The 25,908-nt window shown below is 41.8% G+C and overlaps 2 protein-coding genes across 4 annotated transcripts; one reads left to right on the top strand and one right to left on the bottom strand.

Annotated features, from left to right (window-relative positions):
• Positions 1 to 70: 70 nt before the first annotated feature.
• Positions 71 to 12,908, bottom strand: UBA3 (ubiquitin like modifier activating enzyme 3). Of its 3 annotated transcripts, none has more exons than XM_053989583.1 (18): positions 12,850 to 12,908; positions 12,691 to 12,732; positions 9,830 to 9,950; positions 8,806 to 8,886; positions 7,130 to 7,212; positions 6,523 to 6,603; positions 5,880 to 5,923; positions 5,525 to 5,589; positions 4,551 to 4,706; positions 4,330 to 4,432; positions 3,750 to 3,863; positions 2,887 to 2,940; positions 2,425 to 2,461; positions 2,264 to 2,345; positions 1,646 to 1,746; positions 1,436 to 1,499; positions 1,280 to 1,334; positions 71 to 830 (listed from the first exon to the last, which is right to left on the bottom strand). In XM_053989583.1, the coding sequence occupies exons 1-18, from the start codon at positions 12,867 to 12,869 to the stop codon at positions 742 to 744; spliced, it is 1,392 nt and encodes a 463-aa protein (XP_053845558.1). In that variant the 5' UTR covers positions 12,870 to 12,908; the 3' UTR covers positions 71 to 741. The 3 variants fall into 3 exon arrangements, with proteins under 3 accessions (XP_053845558.1, XP_053845560.1, XP_053845559.1); XM_053989585.1 differs by having other exon boundaries at positions 12,839 to 12,857; XM_053989584.1 differs by lacking the exon at positions 12,691 to 12,732 and having other exon boundaries at positions 12,850 to 12,870.
• A 1,770-nt stretch (positions 12,909 to 14,678) lies between these two features.
• Positions 14,679 to 24,842, top strand: ARL6IP5 (ADP ribosylation factor like GTPase 6 interacting protein 5). Its single transcript, XM_053989705.1, has 3 exons — positions 14,679 to 15,017; positions 22,571 to 22,788; positions 23,107 to 24,842. The coding sequence occupies exons 1-3, from the start codon at positions 14,842 to 14,844 to the stop codon at positions 23,277 to 23,279; spliced, it is 567 nt and encodes a 188-aa protein (XP_053845680.1). The 5' UTR covers positions 14,679 to 14,841; the 3' UTR covers positions 23,280 to 24,842.
• The last annotated feature ends 1,066 nt before the right edge of the window (positions 24,843 to 25,908 follow it).

The raw sequence follows: 25,908 nt of genomic DNA, 5'->3' as shown, positions 1-25,908 counted from the left end.
ATGCCCCAGATTTTTTAATGGCTGTTATAAATCCTCTTGAATGTCCACAGAAAAGCCACAAACTCAGGTGTCTTTCTGATTTTTTTATTAATAAATACCTTAACAGCACCAATGACATTTGAACATAATTTTGCAATGCTGTGCATGGCGGCTGCTTGGGGACAGTGAGGAGACACATCTGTATTTTCATGTACAGTTGATCATTTTCTCCTTGAAACAAAGACATCTCTTCCATATTTAACACCTTCCATAAAACTGATCAAATCAATACCAAAGAGGGAAATCCTCATTTTAATCTACTGCCTCCTTTGGTTTAAGGTGACTCAGTAAGTCTCAGGAGTGCTACAATTTAAAACCAGATTGTTGTGCATCCTTTCAAAAATATCATTTCTTTGCATCTATGTGTGCACACACATTGAAAACAAGACTTTTGGCCACCTTAAAGTTCCGTGTGTTTGAAAGTACATTAGCATGAACATTTTGACAACAAAACCCAGGAGAAGTGTATTTCTATACATCAGAGGTCTGTACATGAATAAGCATTTATACAAATATAATCCACCAAATATTGGCTTCTACGTACAATTCTGAAATATGGTGATTCATTTAGATTCCCTAACCTTCAACCATGCTGGAACTAACAGGAACATTTCAGGCTGCCTTAACCCCCACAGAGTATGTTTGTTTTATAAGGTGGGCACAGATTTCTTTTGCTGTATTTGCACTTTACTTATGAATAAATTAAGTGGTAAAGTGAAGTTTGAACAACATAGTCTGTGGTGTAGTAACATCAGCAACTGCAAGTTCCTGGCCATCCACAAGCCCCAGTTCTGAAACAGAAAGAAAAGCTTAATTAATTTAATTAAACCCATGTGCTTTGCCTTTTCAAGAAGCCCCCAAAAAATTAGAAATGCTATCCCCACAAACCATAAATGTGATTAAATAAAGCTGCAAACAGCTCACTGGCTAAGTTAATACTAATCTAATTTAACCAGGAAACAGACCTTGTTGAGAAATGGATATAAAACTCTACTGGAGAATGTGTAATTTACAGCAGTTATTTGGTTGTTTTGTTGCAATGTTCTGTGCATCTGCCTGCACTTCACCTTTAAACAACTGATATACCTGAGAAATGTGAAACTAAAATTGAATGTGTATTGAATGTAAAAGGACAATGAAAAAAATTCTACTGCATAATGCAAAATAAAGCTAAATATCCACACAGAGGGGTGAAACTGACTTTCTCTAACTTGAAAATCAACACCTGACAGCTCCATACCTTTTAGTGTCTTGGAAAGATTTGGCCTTGTTCGTTCCTCAATTGAAGCTACTGTCTGCAAATTAAAAAAAAAAAAAAAAAGCCAACATTTTTTTTTAATTCAGTACATTTAAGTAAATTCAGAATATTGAAGTCAATTATGTATGTTCAGATTACCTGTAAATAAAGTGTTTTATTTCCCCCATACATAGTTGCTGTGATTGCAGGAGATTTCATCTGCCTATATATAAAACATTTAAAAACAAACAAACATAACAAAACAAACAAAACAAAACCAGACAATCAGGTTAAAATACATTTTAAAATTACCTTTTATAAGCAAAAAACCAACAAATTATCAAATTACTCAGAATGGTTGAAACTTACAATGAAGCATTATTTGTTAAGTAATCCAGGATCTCCTGCAATTTAGCTGATGGGGAAATCTCTATGTTTTGGGGAAGCTGGCTGCAGGCTGGACAGTTCTCCTACCACAAAACAGCACAAGAATACACATTATGTTAAAGATGATTTTAGAAATGCTGTTAGTAAGGTCTCAAAAGTGTTTGTGTTGTGGTTTTTTGAAATTTTAGCTCTAGAAATATTAATAGTTACAAATATTAATGACAAAATCCATTTCCTTCTGAAGTCTGTCACTGATTGGCTCCCAACAGCACCTAAGTATTTATGAATGACAAATTTAATCTGGCATAAAATCCAATACTACAAACTTTCAGATCAATTTTTACCATAAGCTCTTTTTGAGAAGATCTGCCCATGACATGTCTTAGGTTTGAGGATCTTATTTTGTAGTTCTACTCTGCAGAAACAGCAGACCAGTAACACTGTAGTTTCCACTTTTAGTTTACTTTTAGTTTTACTTTTACGAAGTATTATTATTCAGTGCTAGGGGCCAACTGATTCAATACTGAGGTCCAGAAATACACACAAAGTGCATAAATACAAATCAAGGAAACAACCCTTCAAGCCTTTAATGGCACTAACCTTTCTTTCAGCTTCAAAACTGTATGTATATAATCCATCCACATCGTTGAACACCAAGTAGTTGTTAAGAGGAACATATGCACTGTAATGACAAATATGTCAGTGTTGATACATGGCATTCTGCTGGAAATCATGTCTGTTATTAATAAGAAATTAAATACCTTGTGGCTATTTTAAAAACTTCTGTGGCGCAAACAGCTGGAATGAGAAAAAAAAAAATCACCTAGCTCTAGCAGACCTGCAGACATCACACAGTTGTACAAAAAATGACAAAAACAATCAACTATAACAATCTATAAAGAGAAAAATAAACATCTGAAGGCAGCTGGTAGTTCTGTGCATTAACACCACAGATTTGGCACTAATCTCAGACTATGTCAAACCTATGTACTGTGTTTTTCAATTTTTCTCCCCAGTCTTAAGTGCTTTTACTCTCTCCCAGAGTCATAATATTTATCCAGTCACATACAGTTTCTCTATGGAAAACAGAAATAAGACTGTAAGAATAAACCAGACACATTTAAAAATTACTATTATCCTCTCCAAGTTCTCAATTCCAAATTGTTGTCCCACAAAACTCTCAAGTCAGTAAAGCAGAAGTGAAATGAGTTCTTTCAGCATACCTGCAATTACTGCATTTGTAGAAGCTACTGCTGGAATAATTCGTTTCACTACGCCTGTAAAAACAAAGCATACAGCTCTGGGTTTTCTAAGAAACTCTATTGAGAGACTACTTTTAGACAGAATAATTTCAATAGGTGGGTACAAAGGTACTTTAAAGTGTCCAGGAATTTCTGTAACAAACAGGTAAAATGGCATGCTACTGCAGTACTTGGGCACTTTTTGATTTTAGGAATGCATCAGGAACATTGAAAAAAAGCAGGTAACAAACAAAGAGAACTTCTGAACAAACTCTGAAAGCAAGTATTCTGTATTTAGCACTGGAAATTAAACCTCTGCTCTCTTCCTGTTTAACTGGGGAAATGCACAAAGGAAAGATAGTTGAGTTTTCTATTTGGTTAGTGTTTTAAATGCTGATTAAATGAGTGTCAGCATACTGCACTTGCATGTGAACAGAGGCAGGGACAGCAGAGAGGAACAGATGCTATAGACTTAACCAGCCTGAACTGGCACACAATGTTGCTAAAAAAGACAGTCAAGTTCTTTTGTTTCTGCTCTTTGACCCAGCAAGAGTGGTCACCATGTAATGGAAACTGTGGAGCTGCTCCAAGTTAAAAATAAAAATAAAAATAAAAAAGAATGTTCAGTTTTATCAGGAATGTTCCTCTGATTCATCATGAGTGCCCAAACATCTGATTTATCATAAAAATATTTGTGCTGGCACAGGAAACAAGCTGCTTGTTTCTGTTTTAAGGGTGAGGAGAACTATCTCAGCACAGCTGCCAGCTTAGTCATAACAAATACAAAGAATGCCGATCCAGCCTAGGTGCAAATGCCACAACTTGGTGAAATGCCATCCCCTTACCTTGGGTGAGTCTGTAGGTAACACCTTTAATATTAAATTGTGATGCTCTCTCTAAAGACTTCTGGTAAATCCACTGTATATGTTCAGGGTCATCTCCATCCAACGCAACACCTTCTACATTAAAGAATTTACAGATAATTTGCAATTATAAAAGTTCTTCAGAAACACAGCATTCCTTTGGTCTAAAAAAAAAATCCCTGTTTTAATTTAAAATCAATACCCCATGAAGCTATTGAAAGCTGACATTTTAAATAACCGAAGTATTACTTTTACAAACATCTTTAGTTTTAACACATCCTATACATAAACTATCATCACTGCACAATTTATAGAGCTGTTACAGGTTACATTTTCATTCAGGAAAGACACTGTGCAGTGTGAGAAACATGAGCAAATATGCAACTGGAGAGTGAGTTCAAGAAGAGAAAATCCATCTCCAGCTCAGAGGAGGCTTAGATTCAATATGACAATGAACCACACAAGGTCATGAGGCAGAATTGTTTTATTAAAAGTATACACCCAACTCAAGTTAATTAAAAGGAGAAATGTTCATTTAGCACCAGTACAATACATTAATTACCTCCAAAAGGCTGTTCCTTTGGCCACTGCAATATCCTGACATACTCAATGCAATGCTCTGGCAGTCTGGGCATGGATGCAATGGTGCACATGGGAAAATTGACCTGGTTGGGCAGGGGATGAAAACCAGAAGAAACCATGATATATTAGGTGTAGTACTAAGAAAAGAAACCAGCAAAGCAGAGGAATATGAAAAAATGGCAGTTTCACTGGTTGAATTACCTGTGGTGGGTAAAGTGCAAGTGTGCATTCAACACACGCTGTCATACCAGGAATAATCACACGGACATTTCCTTTGAAACCTTCTGTTCCTCCATCTATCAGAGGTATGATGGAACTTGGATCCAGGACACCATCTTCATAATGCAAAAATGACATCTAACAAATAAAGGGGGTGGGGGGTTGGGTTTTGTTTGGTTTGGGCTTCTAAACAAGTTGCAGGAAGAAAAAAAACCCTAAAATTTTACTCTTAAAGGTACACCCAACTACTGAGCGCTTAATATAGTTTATTTTAAGGGTATATAAAACACTACTTATTTGTCAGTGCACAAGACTTTATCAACCACCTTCACCCTCTACCTCTTCCCCTTCCTCCCCTGATAAATGATATTATTTGCTATATATGTTCTTATAGTTCATCAGAATAAATGGTTGCTTGGTTGAAGGTTTGATTTGTTGTTTTGCTTTTGTCTTTTCTTTTTTATTTTAATACAGGAAGATACTCCAGATGATTGTTTTACAATCAAATTCACAATGATAAAACGATACCAGCTTTCTGGTCACTTAATTCTGTAACAGTGGAGCTCCAAATAATGGCGTTTACAAGTTGCAGCATAATAAATACTGTTTGGGTAATGAAGAAAAAATTCACAATGATATCATCCAGAGCAGCTCTGGAGCTTTCTTTCTTGATTTTCAAAAGCTGACTGCAGACAGCCCCCAGCAATGTAACCTAACTACGAAATTATCCTTGCAGGGCACTGCACAGATGTTGGCTAACACTTCTCAAGAAAAGGGCAGGGAAGAGAGTCTGCATTTCATCCTGCTCACAGAAAGAAAACAAAAACAGGTATACAGAAAGCTGTGAGTTTCAACAGCCCTCATTCATTTTCATGACACATTTTACCCAAGTATGTTTAATTTTAGTCATTTAAATTCAAGCAATAATCAGGCATTAAGAAGATTGAAAACTTTACCAGCATGCCATTTATCCACCTTCTTGCAATTATAGAGTCCAGCCCACAAACAATAATATGAAACTCTAGGGAGAAAAAAACATTATTCAAAATCTGTACTAATGCAGACATCCTAAGACAAGCAAAGTCTTCTGTCCATAACAGGGACAGTGACAGTAGCTTAGCTATCTCTCCTAGACTACCTGTAGCACAGGTGTATTTAAATTTTCTCTATGTGTTACTTCTACTTTCTGTATATTGTGGATTACTAAAATAATTAGCAAGCAAACTACCAGGAAAAGCATTGAGCAGCAACATCTGCAATGCTCCCCTAAAGCACCAGTGGGTGTTTGTCAGGAAAACAAATTCCACTTACGTCGATAGAAGCTTTCATCCATGTCTTGAATCTTTTTAAAATATCTGAATGCAAACCCAGTAAAGGAATATATTTATTGTTAAGTTTACTGTTTTCTATTTGCTAACCTAAAGCCAAAGTATTATCTAATTTATTACTGTAATTCTATACAACACCTTCTAAAAAACTTTGTGATCTGAGATTAAATTACCACAGCTGAAGCTGTAACACCTCACAAAAGTAGTAAAGGGCACAATGGAATAGTCCTAAACAGCAAAGTTCAGCAGGTGAAAAATTTAGGAAGCTCAAAATATGTGCTCTCACAAGTCCTTTATCAGTAAGTGCTGCTCTGTATTTCTAAACCAATGCCTCCTACTAATGCTTACTCAAAACTCTCTGGTGAATAATTCCAGTATCTCAGTGAAAATTACAGTATTGCACCTGAATAAAAAGAGTGGAAAAATACAAAATAATTTCTAAGCCTCTCCCATGCAGATTCCCTGTATGTTAATGGCACGGAGAAAGAATTCTCAACTCACCAGCTGAATGAATGTGTTCTTCATTGTATGAGAAACAGGATGGCAGCAAAATACTTTGGATACTCTTACCACCCACAGAGCTTTCTAGGATACTGAAGCCTTCAGGCTTCTCTGGGAAAGGATACGGTACCACAGCACAGTCGGGAATGCGACTGTTCAGGAATTCTGCTGCAACTTCTGCTTTTGGTCGCCCCACATCCTTCGCTCTGGGAAAAACCCAAGCAATTCCAAACGCTTCATTTTAGCAGATTTGTCTTTCCAATCTCTATGCATTGCAATACCGAATTAAGTGGCTATTTGTTACTTTAGGACAACTTATTTAATTGGATAATATTAAGGCATCCAACCCAAACCATTCCATGATCCTTGTAAAGCATGAGATGTGAGAGAATTAACTATGGTTATCAACACCAAAAACATCCAATGGTTGTTCACTGTACTAGGATGAAAAAGGTACCAGAAAATCTGAGCTCTCAATCTGTGTGCATTTATTCCTTGGTGTCACCTTTTCCAATAGTCATTAGCTGCACTGGAATGGCAAGGACCATAGGCTGATTTTCTTCATGCCACAAAGCCCAAAATAAGAAGAAATCATATGCAATTTTTAGTTAATTCTGAGTACTATTGTGACATGAAGGTCCAACCAAAATAATGAATATGTTAATATGTTTTATTTAGGTACATTTTAAAAAATCCTTTAGTTAAACTGTGAAATGATAAAATATCACTCACCGAAACAAAAACTGTCGATTAAGGTTAGAAACATCTATAGTATCCATGTCAATAACATGGATCTGTCTGAAGCCAGACAATGCCTGGGAAAAGAGAAGATCAGCTTCATTTAATAGGAAATTAAATGCTCACAAAGCTCCAGAATTTACTCCACATGCCAATAGCAAACTTTGGAGGAACAAATGTATTTGCTTCTCATTGCCTGTGCAGACAGGTACATGGTCATTCTTTGTTCAAAGGGGTTTTGTTGGGCTGCTAATGCTGGTATTCAGACAGATGGAATTAATAACATTCCAACAGTCAAAAACAAGGCTCTGCTGAAGGTAATATTGCTTTGGCCTACCTAATGGTAACACAGAGAAGCCAACAGTAGGCTGATCTATAAGGGGAAACTGCAGTATTCCTTCATGGCTGGAGTAAATCAAAAGGGTCCATTGGGAGAAAAAAGCACAGAATTTAAACAAATACCATAAGCACTTCCATGCTTGGCAGGAATGGGAAAAACAAAGTTTAATTCCTTTAAAAGGCTATTAAAAAATTCCTGTTAAGGTTTGGGACATTAACCATTTTCACATAAATGGCATAAATGAGTCTGGCCTATTGACCCAGATATCACAGTTCAAAACAAAGCAGCATTCCTCATGGCATTCAATGCTGAAGCAGATGGCAAACACAAAAATCACCTCCCTATTCAATAACACCCTGAACCTCTGACAGAAGCTCTGCCTCTCCATTTGCAAGCAGGCCATCACCACACCTGGCAAATAACTTTACAGTAAAATTGCCTTCAAACTCTATTGTGGGTCTGATCTGGTGAAGTAGTAACATCAGTCACACACAAAGAAACATGTCACAAAATGTGCACTGCAGTTAAAGGGAAATATATGCTGTAAAACATGGGGTTTAGAGAAAAGAAATGAGTTGTGATGTTCTGAAGTGACTCTAAAAAATTTGAGTTATATACAAAATATGACTTAAATTTTAAGACTTCATCTTTTTATATGTAAAGACTTTGAAACTTTTCCCTTTACCTTTTCTGAACAAACAGAGCTATCCCATGCATAATAAGGGATGCACAGAAATCCTTGTTCTTAAATAGAAACATGGGGGAGTAATAGTCCAAACTACCAAACTCAAATGGGATCATAACACTGACACACTGAGATAAATATGAGTGCTTGTGAGGATAAAAACCACAGTAAAAGGGTAATTAAACTTTTGCATTCCAAACAACACTTCCTTGTAGCATTATGAGCATGATTTGTCCTTAGTTGACTTCACTTCCCTAGATCTGGCAATTAGAGAAAATCACCAATATCAGACTGGATATGAGGCTGCACATGGAATTTTGGCTATTCTTCATACAAAGCTGCCTATTGTACCTCAAGACAAGCTTTGAGATAGCTGAGTAAGTAATATGCAACATAGGAATATACCATCTTTCAAGTGCATCCTTCATCTTTATTGTCTGCAGAAACATGTATTTTACACATGTTGATTAGAACTTAAAATTCTAGTAGCTATATAGAACCAAAACTGCAAAATCAGCCAATTGAAAAAGACAGTTTTGTCAAGGAAAAAAAAAAAAAAAAAAAAAAAAAAAAAAAAAAAAAAAAAAAAAAAAAAAAGAAACAGAGAAGATTCTAAGAAGAAAAGGGTTAAAACACAGTAATTACCAGGTTTTTCAGGAGTTCACATCCTAATCCTCCTGCTCCAATAACTAGCACTTTACATGTGCTTAACAAAAAATCAAGGGCCTGCAGAAAACATAAAACCAAAAATTAATACAATATGTGCTTTACTTCATAACCCTTACAAACATGTTACCATAAATTTTCAGTGCTTAGTGAGTTACAGATAAAGCAACTTTGCGTTTGCAGGAGTAATTACATACTGGACTTTAATCAGTTGTTGAGTTCATGCAGTTCCTATATCCCCACTTAGAATCAAGACCTTTGCTGATATCAGAATATTACTTTCATATTACTTTTGACCATGAAAAAAGCAAGGTCCACTCTTATTATTATTTGGTTTAAAGTGACAATGCTTTCCTTCTTCAGATATTTCACTGATGTATAATACAAAATAAATCTAAACAGATAGACAACATTGCTGGACAGAAAGAATTGAAAATGTTAAGTATGTAACTGCTTTCTGTGAATTGTTCTACTTCACCCCAGTCTCCAACTAGTAAATAATGGAACAGTACATTAAAAAGGTGACAGGAAAATACTTTCAACCACAAGCTCTGAAACAAAATGTACAACAGAAGAAGAAAATCAGAAGAAATACTTAAAACAGTCTATCCTACTACAAATCTTATCCAGTTCTCAAAGTATTCATATTAACACTAATTTCTTCTTTAAGTATAATAAATTCCTCACTGTATCAAATTACTTAAAAATGGAGATTTAAATGCTGTTATTTTTCATGTGAAACTCAAAACCAGCATAATTCATACATTGCTCTATATTTATATGATTACAGCAAGCTTGAATTTGACTGCATACAACTTAAAAATACAAACTTATAAAAAGAACACAGTATGTTCTTCTAGGACCTTAGTGTTCAATTGATTAAAACACAAGCTTTTCATGCAGCTTCAGTACTCACACATTGCTGGTGGTCAATTAATGAACCTGTTTACATTAATTTGCTACACACTCTACAGATATTTGATTGAAATTAAGTCTTTCTCACTTGAGTGCCTGGCTCGAAATCGGGATGTGTGAATGGTCCAGATCGCTCGAGGAACTTCTTTACATGGTTCCAGCGACCTTCCCAGTCTCCAGAGTCCCCACACCCACCATCAACAGCCATTCTGCACAGAACACAGTAAATTCAGCTGCAAAATCAGACAGGAAAAGCCACACCTCCAACTTTCTATGCAAAGAACACCTAAATTATTGATCATTCATACAAATGGATCTGCATATTCTTTATGCCTCTAAGTTATGCACATGAGCATTTGCATGAGTGGGTTTTATTTGTGGAACTAGAAAGCAATAATATAAATATGCACAGAGGGGAAAAACAACCCAGGCATTTCAATAAACCCACTGATTTAACTGTTACTAGTAAAAGTTGACCTGCAGTTTAAAAAGGGCTCAGTCTTATTACTTTTATTTCCCTCAAATTTGAAGAGGACACCGAAAAGGAGCTTGTTCCTTTAGATTTTGAGGGTGATCATTATTTCATCAGTCAAGTCTTGTATCTTTTTTTGACAGACTTATCAGCCTGTAACTGCAATTGTGAGGCTCTGAATAAATTACAGTAATGTGCCCCAACATCATCCTCTGAATCGTCAGGGTAGTTTATTTAGACAAATATTTTTAAAATACATGAATCTTGAATGTTCTTCACCCTCAAGTGGTACCATGGAATTGGAACTGCCTCATTTTTCAGGCATCCTTGAGCCTGTGTGCAGTAACAGTCTCACTTGAAAAAAAAAGGAATGTCTGCAGTTATCTTCCTTTAAATTTTCAAGGCAGAATTTTACATCAAATACTCCACTGCCCTTTTCTCGTTTTGCAGGTCACTTTTAATAGTACATCAGTATAGATTTAAATTTTTAACAGACTTACTGGAATAGTTCAAAATCAGCTCTCAAGTAATTTTCTACTATAAGATAACACCTACTTCCCTATTAAATAAACAGGTGTTCCAATCAATAAATATGATCAGCTCCTACATTAATATAAAACTAAGCTCGTTATAAAAGAGTCAATCCTGAGTAGCAAAGGATGTGTCACCACTGATAAAGTGTTACCTGCTTTCTCCTATGAAGCACTATGAAAAGCACTTGTCTAATAACTCTTGGGTAATGTTTAGAATTTATTATAACTTCCTTGTAACTCATCTCAAAATCAAAGGTAAATGTGGTGAAAACATCTGGAGTGAGTTCCTTTATCTTCACAGAATTCAGAACTTGGACAACACAGTATGCCAATAGCAACTGAACTTACAGGCAATGGATTTTGGAAAAGATTTTCAGTAACAGGGAAAAACTTCCCTAAACTGCAGGAATAAAGAAATCATAATTCACCTGTGATGTCCCTGCCCATGGCAGCGGGTTGGAAGGAGATGATCTTTAAGGTCCCTTCCAACCCAAGCCATTCTAGGATTCTATGATAATTTGATTGCAGACTGAACTCTCCTCATTAACTGCTGAGGGAAGTTACTCACTAAATGAGCAGTTAAATAAGACATACAAACATTACTTGAATTCATAAGGGTCTTTTGACCTCAGATGCACTTTTATATATCCTCTAGTTTTCACAATAATGTGAAAACACACATATTTCACATAATGGGAAATGGTGTCAATGAACACAACACCCCCGCGGCAGAACCCCTCATCTGCGGTACACCAGATTTCAGGAGGTGCATTAAGCACTGACTTAACCAAATAAAATGGGTCAGCAGACATCACAAAAACTGCTTCCATGGATATTATAGTTTTTAGTGTTTCTGGAAATGAGTGTAGAAGCTGTGTTTGGTGACATTAAGAACAATTTTTTTTCTTCTTTTATATAGCCCCTATAAACAGCTACTAAGCAGCAGCATTCCTTTTCTGTTTAGATGTGTATTTTCCTTCCTAATTGATAAAAATGCTAAGATCTAGTTTCACTTTTGCAATTAGACTACAGTTCATTTTTTAGAGGGTTGGACATTGTGGAGATCTGAAAAACATCTGTAACTCAACTGAGATTTCATGTTTTATTTCACAGACAGTTTTCTCAAGTGTTTATTTTTGTTGTGCTGTTACAGCACGACCAGGTATAAGAGTTCAACAACATTCTTATTCATTTCATTGAATTATTTTCATTTTAAATTTTGTTTGAAATATCAGAGCACCACAGTCCTTATATTGCTTTAAGCTCAGACTTTTCCCTGCCACCTTCACATCTCCAAAGCTCCATGCTTTTGGGGGACTTGGCATGCACCCCCTCCCATCCCACATGCCCAGGGAATGCTGTGGCCCCCATCCCGACACACATGCACTGCCTGCTGACCCTGGGGTAGAGGGGCACAAGCACATGGAATGGAACAGTTCAGGGATGGAAGCAGATGATGTTAAAAGATTTCTCAGCATTCGTCTTCACGGCCTTTAAGGCAGGTGCGTAGATTTTAAAGAGTTTTAATGTGCAGAGACAACTGTTCTGCAGTCTGAATTTTTAATTTTCAGCCAAAAACTTAAGTCACCTGCTTCTAGCCTAGAGGCCCTCCCAGGTCCCTGACGGCAAGGCAGCTTTTCCCCCTCTCGTCACCAAGCTCTTCAGCACACCATGCCAAGCTGCGAGCCCGCAACTCCCACCCCGCTCCGGGGCAGCCCCTCGCTCCTCTCCCCGGGAGCTTCCTCTCCCCCAGCCCTCGCTGTTCAAGGGCCCTGCCCCACCTACGCCAGCTCTCCTGGGGCTCCCTCCTCCGTGCCCGCGCCTCCCGCGGGCCCCGCAGCCTCCTCCCAGCCCTCAGCTCCTGCGGGGCTGCGGCTCGCCCTCACCTACCCCCGCCCCAGCAAGCGCTGCCCCTGCCCCGCTCGCCCGCAGCCCCGCACTAACCCATCCGCCAGCAGCTCCTCTAGCCTCCTTCTTTTCTTCTCCCTAAAAGAGAGAGAATAAAAGAAGGGTCAGTATCGCGCTACAGAGACCGGGGAGGAGGGAGAGGGGACCCCGGGCCCGGGGCAGGGCCGGCCGAGCACACACATACAGGGCACTTACGGTTCCTCACCATCCGCCATAGTTCCCTCTGCTTCCCACAGTGCCCCGCGAGGGGCGGCGCCGCGCCCGGCGGGCTGAGCGCGGCCCGGGCAGCGGCGGCTGTGGCGACTGTGGCGACAGTGGCGACAACAGGCGCGGACACACGGCAGGGACACTCCCGGACACCCCGCTCCCTGACACAGAGGCTCCCTCCCGTCCTGCCTGCCCGCACCCGAGGGATCTCCCTGCACCCGCCTCTCTGATGACCACAGAGCCCAATGGTTTGGCTTCAAAGAGACCTCAAAGCCCATCCAGTTTCACCCCTGCCATGGGCAGGGACACCTTCCACTACCCCAGGTTGTTCCAAGCCCCGTCCAACCTGGCCTTGAACACTTCCAGGGATGGGACAACCGTCTGGGCAGTTTCTCTGGACAACCTGTGCCAGGGCCTCACCACCCTCACAGGGAAGCGTTTCTTCCTAATCTTTAATCTTAACCTACTGCCCATCAGTTTGAAGCCATTCCCCTTTGTCCTATCACTCCAGGCCCTTGAAAATAGTCTCTCTCCATCCTTGTTGCAGCCTTCCTTCAGGTACTGGAAGGCCACAATTAGGTCACCCCAGAGCCTCCTCTTCCCGAGGCTGAACCATCCCAATTCCCTCAGCCTTTCCTCATAGCAGAGCTGCTCCGACCTCCTCTGGACTCAGAACTTCCTGGGAGCCATGGAGGGCATCCTCAGGGACAAAGTGCGGACATCATGGTGCCTTAAAGCCTTCAGGACAGCTGGAACCCAAATGTGATCAGGCTCAAGCTGGTCGCTGCCTGCCACAATGGATTTTGTCTTATTAATCCTCCCTGGGCAGGGCCTGGACATACACCAGAACCACATAAACCACATAAACCACATAAACCACATAAACCAGGGACCATACATAAACCAGAACAGTGCAGGCCAGAAATCTGATGAGCAGGACTAACTTGGGCTGTGCTCAAGTCTTGGGCTCCCAAACTTCAGGGATGTAAATCCTTCACGGATGGAGCTGTGAGGAGCAAGTGCTAGCCTGCTTACATTTGAAGAAGGATTTTGATGCTCGGCACGGTAGCGCAGCCAACCCTGGGTGCTGTGTGATGCACAAACAGCCCGTGCTCGAGCCATGGTGGCTGAAGTGTGAAAGCTTCAAGACATAAGTGTTCCAACATGGACTGCTGGGGTCAAAACCCCACAGCAGCTGGCACCAACATTTCTGTCCAAAGGCATGGTCACCCTGTTGCCCATTTTAGGAGCTCTCTAAACACAGAGTCTGGTTTAGAAAGGAAACATGGTTTAATCTGCGCAGGCGGAAGTTTCCACAAATCAATCAACCCAAGGGGTAAAAAGTTCTATCTATTATATAGTAAAATTTACATGAACCCGCCTACATACTACACATTCTCCGCCCTCCTAATGCATATTTATTTAGGTGATGTAATCTGACGCAATGCCTGAAATCCAAAGTTCTTTTTTTTCATTAGGCAAATTCTATTGTAGAAATTATCAGAGGGCATCAGTTACTTTACAAAAGGTGAGAAAATTCAGCGTGAAGGCAGAAAATTCAGCTTGAAGACATCAACCCCACTAGCAGAGCCCCCCTGCCATGGGACACCCCGCAGTGCCTCCTTGGCTAGGGCTGACAATTCTCGTGGTGCCCTCCCCACTCATCCCTTGTTTCACAGATGATGCCAAGTGGCTTCGCCACGTGAACGCTCAACGTGCATCACCACTCGCTGAAGGAACAATGAATTTACAGCGATTATTGACAGCAGCCCCTGTCAGCTGCCAGCCCTGGGCGGTGACACACGCCTGTCGCTCGTGCTGCTGCTCGTTCGCTGGCGGGCTCAGCAGCGCGGAGCGGCGGGGCCGCACAGGAGCGGGGCCGGTGTCGGTGTCGCTTCGGTACCGCTGTCGCTGTCGGTGCCGGAGCCGCCCCGGGGCGGTGCCCGGCGCTCCCGAGCCTGCGCGGCGGCGGCGGCGGCCATGGAGGTGCAGGTGGCCCCGCTGCGGGCCTGGGACGATTTCTTCCCCGGCTCGGATCGCTTCGCGCTGCCCGACCTCAAGGACATCTCGAAATGGAACAACCGCGTGGTCAGCAACCTGCTCTACTACCAGACCAACTACCTGATGGTGGCCGCCGCGCTCGTCTCCATCGTGGGGTCAGTGCGCGGCCTCGCGGTGCGGCCGGCAGGGCCGGGGCTGCGGCGTGGGGTGGCCCCGGTCCCCGGGCGGGGGCTCTGCGACCCGGCCCGGTGCCACAGGAAAGGGCCCGGCCGGCCCAGGGCGGGATGTGAGAGTACGGGGGGCGGGGGGGGAGCTGCCCTTTCCTTTCCTCCTTTCTCCTTTTCCCGTTTCCCCTCTTTGCCCTCTTCCACTCCCTTTTCCCCATCCCGCCCTTCCTTAAACCTCTGGTGTCGTTTAAAAATGTAGAGGCCTGGTTTACAGCCTCCCTCGGCGGGGGGACTCGGTAGCAGTCGGGTCTGTGATGTGTTGGTGGGGTGTGACCGGCCTGAGGACTCGGTGTGTGTTATCTCCCTTTCCCACGGGCTGCTCCTCCAGCCCTGTGCCCGCGGCGGAGGCTGCGGACACCGCGCCCGGCAGAAGGCAGCGATGCTTGGGGTGCGGGATGTCGCTGCTCACGGAAAACGGAGCCGCATCCTGCGCAGCGATCTGTGCTTCCTCCTGAACCTGCCCAGCGGGGCTGCTCAGGCTGAGACACGCTCAGCTTTGAATTTAAAAAAAAAAATGCACAGATAAATTCCGCTCTCTGTTACTGTTTTAAAGTAATGTTCAGGGCAAGCTGTTCTTATTTCTGAACTAGCTCATACCGAAAAATTTTGCTATAAAATAAAAAAGGTACCCCATCATTTCTTTCTGGTGGGCAGGATTCAGACCTTCGAGGTAGGACCATCTGCTGGTACAATGTTGTGTCACACCCAGCATTCCTGAAGGGAATCAGGAAATAACCTTATAATCTGAATCAAAGGCTATGTGACTCTATTTCAGGTACTGTTCTAGGATCTTTGGTCAGAAAGCTCTTAAGCAAGACATGCAGCAGAAACGATGATTAAGCTTTTAATATGGAAACTGAAATACTCTTCTCAATAAGCAACGCACAAATGCTTAAATTGGAGAACTGCCCAGCCACCAGGCCAGAGTGGCTTTGGCTGAAGTACATCTTATCTCTTATGTTGCAGAGGCTTAAAGTGATTCCCCTAAATCAATTTTTTTTTTTTTTTTGTGAGGGGTAAGCATTCTGCATCCTGTTAGGGCTTCTGAAGCTGTTGACCCAGCATCTAAGTTGATAAAGATTCTCTAGGTCACGGGGGACTTTGACCTGTGCTCTGTGGAAGGACAGGCTCAGAATTCTACATTTTCTTCTTGATGCATATGATGGTTTTAGGTTCAGTATAGTGGCATAGGCCTTGTTCTTTTTTATTTTGGTGGGGATATGTTGCAGTGAACTTTACAGACTATTAGGCTGGCAAAATGAGACTTCCTTGGTCTTGCTGTTCTTCTGCCACTTTATTCTATATTTGTGTGTTCATTGCTCTCATTAGCAACACGATGCTGTAGCCAGCTCTCAATGAACAGGTAAATCACAGGGTCCCTGGAAAGCAGGGAGACAGCTCTTCTGCCCAAGAAGATGGGAAAAGAATGTAAATAATTTTGGTATCTCCAAACAGGGTATCTCCCTGTAAAACAGGGATAACAGCAACTTTTACTCACCCTCCTAAATTCCTGCTTTTGAACTCTGATTGCTTTTCTTCAGATCAAGGGAGATTTGTCTCCCACTTATTTCCTCCTAATGTGCTGAGGTGGGAGGTGGAGGAGGAAGAGAGCCACAGAAGATGGAAACTAATACCAGAACTGCAATTATAATGCCTTAATATTGAGTGATAACCCTCGGTGTTGAAAACTTATGGATTAACAAGACCTGAAGTGGGATCTTTATCTCACATATTTTTTTTATTGCATGTCTTAGAGTCTTTGGTATATGATGAACCTGATTCTTCTAACACGGAAGTAAAATTGGATGGGAGAATAATTCTAAAGGAAATGGGATAATACCTCAGTAGAGAAAAAGTACCCATTTCTTCTAATAAAAATACTTTTCAATTGGCCAGACTGTGGCTTTGGAAGAAAGGTAAAGAAAGTTCTCCTGATAAATTTAAATTGATGACTAAGTTGTCTTTCACTTCATTCTGTAATGGGCAGGAACCCCTGATAAATGATGAATCATGGCTTTTTAGGAACTCCAGGGCTGTGTCCAGGCCTAAGGGCAGGATTATTGGAACCACTAATAAAGTGGTCTTCCTGTGATCAAAACTAAACTTAACCTATGACCAACTTTACCTGCTCATAAGCCATCTAATTATACAGACAGACTTGAAATGCAAAGATAATATTTTCAGCTGTTGCAGTACTGTGGTTGAGCTGGGCTGACACAGAAATTGTAGCCCAGAGCTTTCTTGATACTGGAAATACTTTGTGCTTTGTGCCACAGCTTTAGTTTACTGCCCCTCCTACAACAAAGCTGACCTCTCCAGCCTTTTACCTTCTCTCCACAAGGTATGGAATAACCTTACCACGAGCACAGTGGAATTGTAATGATCTTTTCTGCATTGTGTCCCTGCCTTTCTCCCTCCATTTGCCTTCTCCCGTAGCTACTGTTACCTGTAAATTAAGTTGTGCTTTGCAGTAATGCAGATTTTACTTTCAGCCTACAGGACTAGGTAGAAAAAAATAAATCAGTGAACAAGAAGCTAAAATTTGTGAATTAGTGCCACTCCACAAATACAGGCTTGTGGTAGCAGCCACACTCCTTCTCTACAAATTCCTTTAAGAAGGACTCTGGACTTGTCTGCTTTTTCTTTTTTTTCTTTTTTCCCTACAACTCTGTTGCAGTAGACTGCTGATAAAAAACAAGCTCTTGACAAAATTCTGCCCTTTCTCCTAGTTATAGAGGAACTGGACTCCCTGTTCTTACCCTGGGCCAGGGCCCTGTCATTGTGAGTCCTGTATGAATTTTTATTAAAACCGAGGCCTTCAGTGCCTCCCACATCTTGCAACTTCCCTCAAACAGTCAATTTGGTTAATAAGTGAAATTTGTCTGTTCTTCCACCTACTCCAACAAGGCCTCTCTATCATGTAGTTCAAACTTAACTACTTTAAATTCATGTAATTTCATCTAGGCTTTTGTTGCCGTGTACTTGCTAAAAATTAGCTTCAAAATCTGACAGTTTTAAAAAAGCATGCTGAATTTCAGAACGCTGCATCAGAGTGCTCATTCTGTCTTGGAATAATATTCTCCTTGCAGCCTGAGGTTTGATGTCTCTTTCCTTTGCCACTTCTTCAAAACATCTACTGTTCATCTGTACAACCCCAGCAGTCAACAACTGTGTCATATTTTTTTTTCCATGTTTCTTCCCCAGATCACTACCTTAGCTGATGTACTTGTAGGGATTCTCTTTGTTGGAGCAAAGGCTCCAGGGCAGCAAAATGTTTAGTTTCTCTCATGCTTGATGAAAGACTAAGAATGAGTGAGCAAAACATGCATAATTTTAAACCATGTTGCATAATAATATTGGTGCATAACTTCATAAAGGTCTGGCAGTTCTGCAGGCAGGAATCTGTCTCCTGTTCTCAAAGCCATGCAAGTGAGCAACAGTAGGTACAGAAGCATTGCTAAATCCATGGATGCTGAGGACTATCCCTCAAGACAATGTGCTATTTATAGTTTTATGTGCTACCTGTAGTTACAGCTGTATAACCTCAGCGAAGCTCAAAGCATGAGGAGAGAGGAGGCAGAACTTTATCTTTCAAGTTACTTAAATTAATACAATTGAGCACATTTTAATGCTCTAACCTGCTCACTGCTTGGGCCATGGTGGAGCAAAAAGACTTCTAAGAAGGAATTTTCATGCTTATTTCAGCCTAACTGAGCTGCTCTAAATTTAAAAAATGTTCTCAATAACTGCCAGTCTCCTACTCAGCGCCTTTGTTCAGACTTGCCTGGTCACAAGTGAAAGAAACAGATGTGACAGCAACTGCTGAATAATCACCCCAAGACAGTCATCTAAAATGGAGATGATATGAGGATGGAGCTATCTTGCTTTTGCTTTTTATGTGGCCTATCCTATTTCTGGGCTTGTGCTGCTGGAGGCTACTTGCCTTACACACAGAATGTGCCTTGCCAAGCTCTTTTTTCCTTATGCTACAGCTGTGTGTCCTCCCCCTCTCCTGCTGTAAAGCTGTGCACAAGTGTGCAGGTATGAAACAACCTGACAAGAAGAGGTGATGTGATAACTCACTGAAAGCAGAGCTTTTTGTGTTTTCCTGCTCCTGTGTGAGAATTCTAACCTGTTTTGTGATGCATGTAGGGCAGTGTCTAGAAATACAAATCTAGTTTAAAAAAAGAAAGTATTTAATCTTCATCTGTTTCTGCTGGCCAGGGGTAGTTGCCAGTACTTCTTCCCACACAACTGCACCCCCAGCATCCCTGCTCTCCTGAGGCTGCTTCTACCAATACTAAGTGTCCCGTGGTCCTACTTGACACAGGACAATGCCCGTGTCCCTGCAGCCCCCCAGGATGTTTCTTTTCGTGTATTTGTTTTCCCTATCTCTACTTTGTATCTAGGTGGATGCTGGAGGAAGCCTGGTATCTGCAGGGCGGCAGGAAACTGAATCTGGGTGATGGCTTTTCCTTGTCACCACAGAAAACAAAGGACATGATCCAGCTGGGGTGCTCTGGGCTGTTGGCACCCCCAAATGCTGTTAGTCCTGCCACACTCACTGCTTTCAGGGTCAGAGAAGTTAGTGGGTTTTATGTCCAACCCTAAAAGAGTTTTTCTTCCCCTAAGTCCTCTGAGCAGTATAAACCCAAGTCACTGTATGTACCCTTGCCATGCTGGTAGTTCTGTGCATTACGTTTTTAGGTATTTGAGGTCTCATAAATCCCTGCTAAAGGGAATTATATTTAGAAAGTATCTTGTAACATACTTAATGGCTGGTCACTTACCTTTCCTCTGCATTTCTGAAAGACTTCCAGCCTCCTCCCCTGAGCACAAATTTGTCCCGTTGTGTTCTGACCTCTGCATAAATAAGGCCAATATCAGTGTTGGTGGTTCAACAGTAAGGTGACTTCTAGACCTCTTACACAGCTCTCTCTTTCCCCAGTCTCTCTTGTTCTAAAATTACATATCCCTGTTTTTTCCTTTTTAGTTTTTAGCTATTGTGTTATTGAGAGCAGCGTTCCAACAGATCTGAGTGGAACTGGATAATGGAGTTCTGCCTTCCTTAAAACTGCCATTGTTGTAGAATTTTCTATGTATGAATTTCTAGGATAATCTTAGACAGTGTTGTAAATTATGCCGTGGGCGAGTCAAGCAGTAAAGGGTGGCTTTGGCATGTGACACCCTATCCAGCACTGTAATCACCAGTAGTGAAGTCTATGGACACATGGCTGATTATTTGAATACTGGTTTTCAGTGGCAACTGCGATCCCCATCTGTGTTCATGTGGCTCTGAATGCCTTCACTTGATACTTCTGTTCACTGTTCCCTTGTACACGTTGGAATGCAGCCCACTTCAGAAAACATGTGATTCAAATCACTTTCCTCAGAAAAGAGGGATCTTCTGAATGCATTCTCCCCCCACCCCTCTTCATATCCCTTACAGCCAGGCAGTTACACAGAACCTGTGTAATACCAGAAAGAAATGTAGAGCAGAGAAGTCTTTGTCTCTTCCTCATAAATATGGAGGGATGGTTCTTCACCACAGGTTTCTGAAGTTGTAATAAGAGTAACGGGAAGTGTAAGGATGATAAGGCTTTGAGAGTATTTTCCAGGCACATGGAAAGTGTAGAGTGGAGCTCTGTCTAGATCTTTCTTGCTTCCAGGATTATCTTGTCCATGGATTTTTAGCAACAAAAAAAAAAAAGATTGTTGTGAGTTGTGTCAGTTTGGCCATTTCTGCTCCAAGACAGCTGAGGTGTGGAGGTGAATCCTACTTTAAGAATCTCATATGTCCAGTAGTACGGATATAACCCAGGCACCAGTGTGGTCCAGTCATGAGTCACCCTCCTCCTGCTGCAAAGGAGCACAGATGAAACTGGTTTCTTTCCAGAGCAATGCTGTTCACTTTTTCCAGCCTGGAAACTTTAGATTGACAATTCAGAGCTAAATATAATCTGGCTGGCTACAGGGAGTGACTCAAATGCAACAGGCAAGTCTGGCCTGTCACTGCTCCCAAAAAGCCCGATTGGCTTTTCAGCATGAGTAGCAGAAGCAGGTGGGGAACTACTCTGAATTTTAATCTTTTTCTGTCCAGCTGTCCCATCCCCTGTTGGCACAACTGACTTGAAGAATCAAGAGCCAGTCCTTGGTCTGAAATAATTCTTGGGGGTTCTTTCTGCTCCAGGAAAATGCTCCCTAGCACTGCAGGTAAAGTGTTGGCAGTACCAGTCCAGCGGCAGATTTCTTCTGCATGGGCCGGATGTGAAGCACAGACCACAAACCATAACATCCTCCTTGGCAGTGGGGAGGAGTGGTGAGTCACTGGGCATGGTAGCTTTGGAGCAGCAGGATGAGCTGCAAAGTCTGCAAGAGTAAACCTTGAGCATACCGGGTGTCATCGGGGCGCTGTCATGCTGCTGCCATGGTTGTAATAGCCCAGAGGCTTCAGCTGCTGTGTAATCAGATCAGTGCATGGGAAAGACAGAAAATCAGAATGCACATTAATTCACATAACTTAGTACTATTTAAGTGAAATACCATAGAGCCTGGACTCTGAGTGAGTACAGAAACAAGCTCAGCAAAGTCATTGCTGAACACTTGCTTCTGAACAAGCTCTAAATACTTGGGAAAGTGGTTTGAGCAGGTGACGTTCTTGCCTTCATCCAAAAAGGGACTTGCTGTTTATAGTCCAGAGCCGATCCACTCAATGGCTTGGTTTGCTTGGAAACTCTGATAACAGTAACAGAGCACAAACCTCAGCAGTGACTCTCTTGCCAGGTCTGGCTCTTCTTCCTGTAAGACCTTTATCATATACTCCAGTTCCTTCTGACTCTCAGGCATGCTTGCTTGGGACTGGGCTTCTACCTGTTGTGCTAACAGTGGTGAGCTACTTTTGCAGGTTCACACAGTCGTTTTGTTTGAATGTAAACCAATGAGAAGGTTTATTCAGAAATGAGAAGCAGTGAAGTAACTTCCTTTACTCAATGTTCTACCTTTCCCATTTTGCAAACCTAGACAAGATAGCATGAAGAGCTAGTTCATCTGAAGGCCTAGCCTGAGCCTGGTTTTGGTCATGTGAAGGGAAAAGATCAGTCAATGTTTTCTCCATCTGCTGTCTGGATATGCTGACTTTGGGTGTGATATCAAATGAGTTGATTGCAGAGGTAGGAGGGGTCCTGGTGGGAAGTGCTTCTTTGATGTGCTACAGAAACTCATCATCCTGAGCTAAGCTCAGGAAGAGAACATGAAGACAAAGATTATCCAAATTCAACATTAAGAGTTTCTTCTTCAGTTGTACTTTTTACTTTATTTATCTGCTGCTAAGACCTTGGTGAAGGTCTTCACAGCAGCAACTTCCTTTTCAATCCCTTACCTCCCTGGTAACATTATCACTGAGCTGGCTGATCCTCTATGAACACACAAGTCATGAAGGTTCTGAAACTGAACTCTTTGGTTGTTGTTCCTCTTCTCTCCAGGTTTCTGAGTCCCCTGAACATGCTCATTGGTGGCACTGTGGTGGTGCTGGTTTTCCTGGGCTTTGTGTGGATGTCACACAACAAGGATGTACTCCGCAAGCTGAAGAAGCAGTACCCAACCACTTTTGTCCTGGCCATCATGCTGTCTAGCTACTTCTTGATCTCCTATCTGGGAGATGTCATGGTGTTCATGTTTGGGATCACGCTTCCTCTCCTCTGTAAGTATTTGTTCTCTTCTCTGGGGGGCTAGAGGTGTGTGACTTGAGCTTCCTCAGCCAAGTCTGCAGAGTCTAAGTCAGCTGTTAACTTTGCTATCTGTGTTTAAGTGGTTCCAAAGCAGAACTGAGGGAGGGGACACAAAGCAGCACAAGCCATCTTTAATGTTATTATTAAATAGGTACCTGTGGTTACTTCAGCAGTCATTGATACATCATCATCCTCCAGTGATGTCACGGTGCTGGGATGTGTCTTAAGTGCTGCAAGAACTATGCATTCCTTGGGCATTAACAATTAATGAGTGTGTTTTTATCATGCAGTGATGTTTGTCCATGCTTCCCTGAGGCTCCGGAACATACAGAACAAGCTGCAGAACAAGATGGAGGGGATAGGCTTGAAGAAGACCCCGATGGGCTTCATACTGGATGCTCTAGAACAGCAAGAGGATAGCATCAACAAACTGGCTGACTACATATCTAAAGTAAAGGAGTAAGCAGCTGCAACGTGGCATTTCTGCCTGTTGCAGGAGCATAGTTGCTATTTACTATTGTTCAAGCTTGCTTTCAGTTTATGTACAAAACAGGAAATGCATGTGGTACAGGTTAATAGTTGCAGGATACAGGTATTCCAAGGTCTTCAGGGCTCCTCTAAGAACATACAAACAGCAACTTTTTTTCTATTGTATAGCAAAATGTTCTGGTGTTTACACAAATACATACTAACTTAACCATGTTTGCTTGTCTCTTCTTCTGGGGGTAGAGGAGGAAGAGGTAGAAACCTATGGAATGCAGTCTCTCAAACTGTCTTGTAGCAAATTGATCCATTAAAGCAACATCCCTTTCATCTCAGTTCTAAAATATTGCAGTTTAGCCAGGTTATGCTGGGTAGCACCTGTGAGCCTGGTGGTGCTCAGATGAGCTGGAATGTATCACAAGCAGGTATCTCTTGCATCCTCCAAATCCTTCCCTTGAGTGCTCTGTATTACAGAGACCACATTACCAGCTTAACTGGCACGTGGTAAAACTGCAGTGCTTGAACCCAGTCTGGGTTCCTGTCCTCCCCTCACAGCCCTGAAACAGTCTAAATAGCTGTAAGCATGAAGAATATACATGGCACTGCGAGTCCCAGTAACATTTAGCTTCAGGCTCTCCAAAATCCTCATTCATAGAACTGCTCCCCTCTGTAGGAGAGCCAAACTTCCTTATGTACCAGCTGAACTCTGGCCAAGCATGGGAGAAAAAGAGACAGGTTGGATGAGCTGATAGGTTGGATGAGTTTCTACCCCACTGATGTTTTGAAATACTGCTACTTTAGGACTTACCTGCTTTAGTCTGCACAAGCTGTTTGTAGATGGAGGTGTATGTGTGTGTTCTTGAGCGTGGGTCATCTTTTTCTTTCTTCTCACCCAGAATGCAAAGATACAGGTCAAACATGCATCTGTTGACTCTGTACTTCCAACACTCCTCAAAGGAATAAACTGGATTTCAGGTTTACAAGTAAAAGCAATAAATGTCAAGATACAATTTTTGAAAACCCATTCCAAATTCATAAAGATATTTACCTGTTAAAACTCCTGATGTTGAAAGCAATGTGGGGGATTCTTTTATATATACACAACTTAACTGCCAGCTCTGATGGAATCATCTTGATAACAGGAGCTTACCAACAACAGGGGGGGGAAGTTGTCCAGGTGAGACTCCATTTCAAATATTCTTGCATTTCTCTTTTCTAATCAAGTAATTAATTTAACAAAAAAGCAAGGATCCTTGAAGTTGAAGCTTTTATGTAACTTGCCATGCTGTTTTCATAGTGAACTGTGTAGAACTCTGAACATGTCATTCCATTTAAGTGTTAAGCTGATCAGTATTTATCAAAAATGTCTGTATATTCCAGCTGAAGGGTCAATGGCCTGTTCCTCACTTGTAGCGCATGGTCTTTGGTTTTCAAGAACTGTTTCCACACCTAAACAACATAGTAGCCTATGACTTCATTACAGTAGCATTTTAAAAACTGCACAGTTATGAAGAAAAATAAATTCTAATGGTTGGAAACTCGAGCTTGTGCCTGTGTCTGTGGTTGGGGTGGTGGGAGATCTGCTGTCACCCTGTGGCTCGTGCCACAAGCCCGTGCTGGGGATTAAGCTGCTGGCTCTGACTGCTCCGTGTCAGCTTTGTCGAGGCCCAAGGAACCTCTGAGCTGAAATGTTCCAGCCTTGCTATTGCATCCTTAAAACAGCTGCTCTACAGAGGTGGTATAGTTACGGTATTTCTTCATGCAGCTTTGGTCTCTTATATAACTCAACTCTACTTAACTGGGATTTCAAATTCCTGTTAATTACCTGAAAGGGATTTCTGCTTCCAGGATTACTGAGAGCTGTACCTTGAGCAGAACTAGCACCAGCTCTGCTGCAGTCCAGCTAATGGTGTGATCTCTGTGCCTACCTCCCTCCTCCTGTGATCACTGAGAGGCTGCTCGGTGGGAGAACATGGATCAGAGCAGAGTTTCACAGGTCATGCTCTATCCACCTTGGAAATTCGTGTTTGGCAGCTTCTGGGTGTAGCAGTAATTGGTGCCTGGCAGCTTGGATTGGAGATTGTAGAGCATTATATATTCCTTTGTGCTTCCCTGTCCCAACTGCTGTAGTCTGAGCTGCACCAGCCTGGCCTTGAAGCCAGTCTGAGAGCAACATGCTCCAGGAGCTTTCCTGGGCAGTTACTTGGTGCATTTGTCACTTGCTGCTGTGCTCTGTGCAAGGGCTTGGTTGGAAGTACCAAGCTTCTTCCTTTCCTGCTCCTCTCTGTTACAAAAAGAGATTTTCTTGGTTTTTGTCACTTCCCTGTTATATGATGCTTCAAAGCTACTTGCTCTCTCTTAGGCAATACAGAAACCAGCTTTCCCAAGTTTGGGGCATTACATTTGCAAACAGAAGCAGAGCTGAGAAAGAGCTTTACAAGTTTGGAAGGTGGAGATTGGAAAGAGACCAGGTGATAGGTACCAAAAGAACAAGAACAAATGAAAATTTGAACAAGTGACAGTAGAGACTACCTTGGATTCAAGAGCTCTTGGACATTGCTGATACTACAGGACTATTAAAATAAACATGAGAAGGGGGAGCAGGGTGG

This window comes from Vidua macroura, chromosome 13, assembly GCF_024509145.1.
Source record: "Vidua macroura isolate BioBank_ID:100142 chromosome 13, ASM2450914v1, whole genome shotgun sequence".
In the NCBI taxonomy this organism is placed as follows: Eukaryota; Metazoa; Chordata; class Aves; order Passeriformes; family Viduidae; genus Vidua; species Vidua macroura.
The sequence above is the reverse complement of the archived record's forward strand: the minus strand, read 5'-3'. Positions and strand labels throughout refer to the sequence as shown.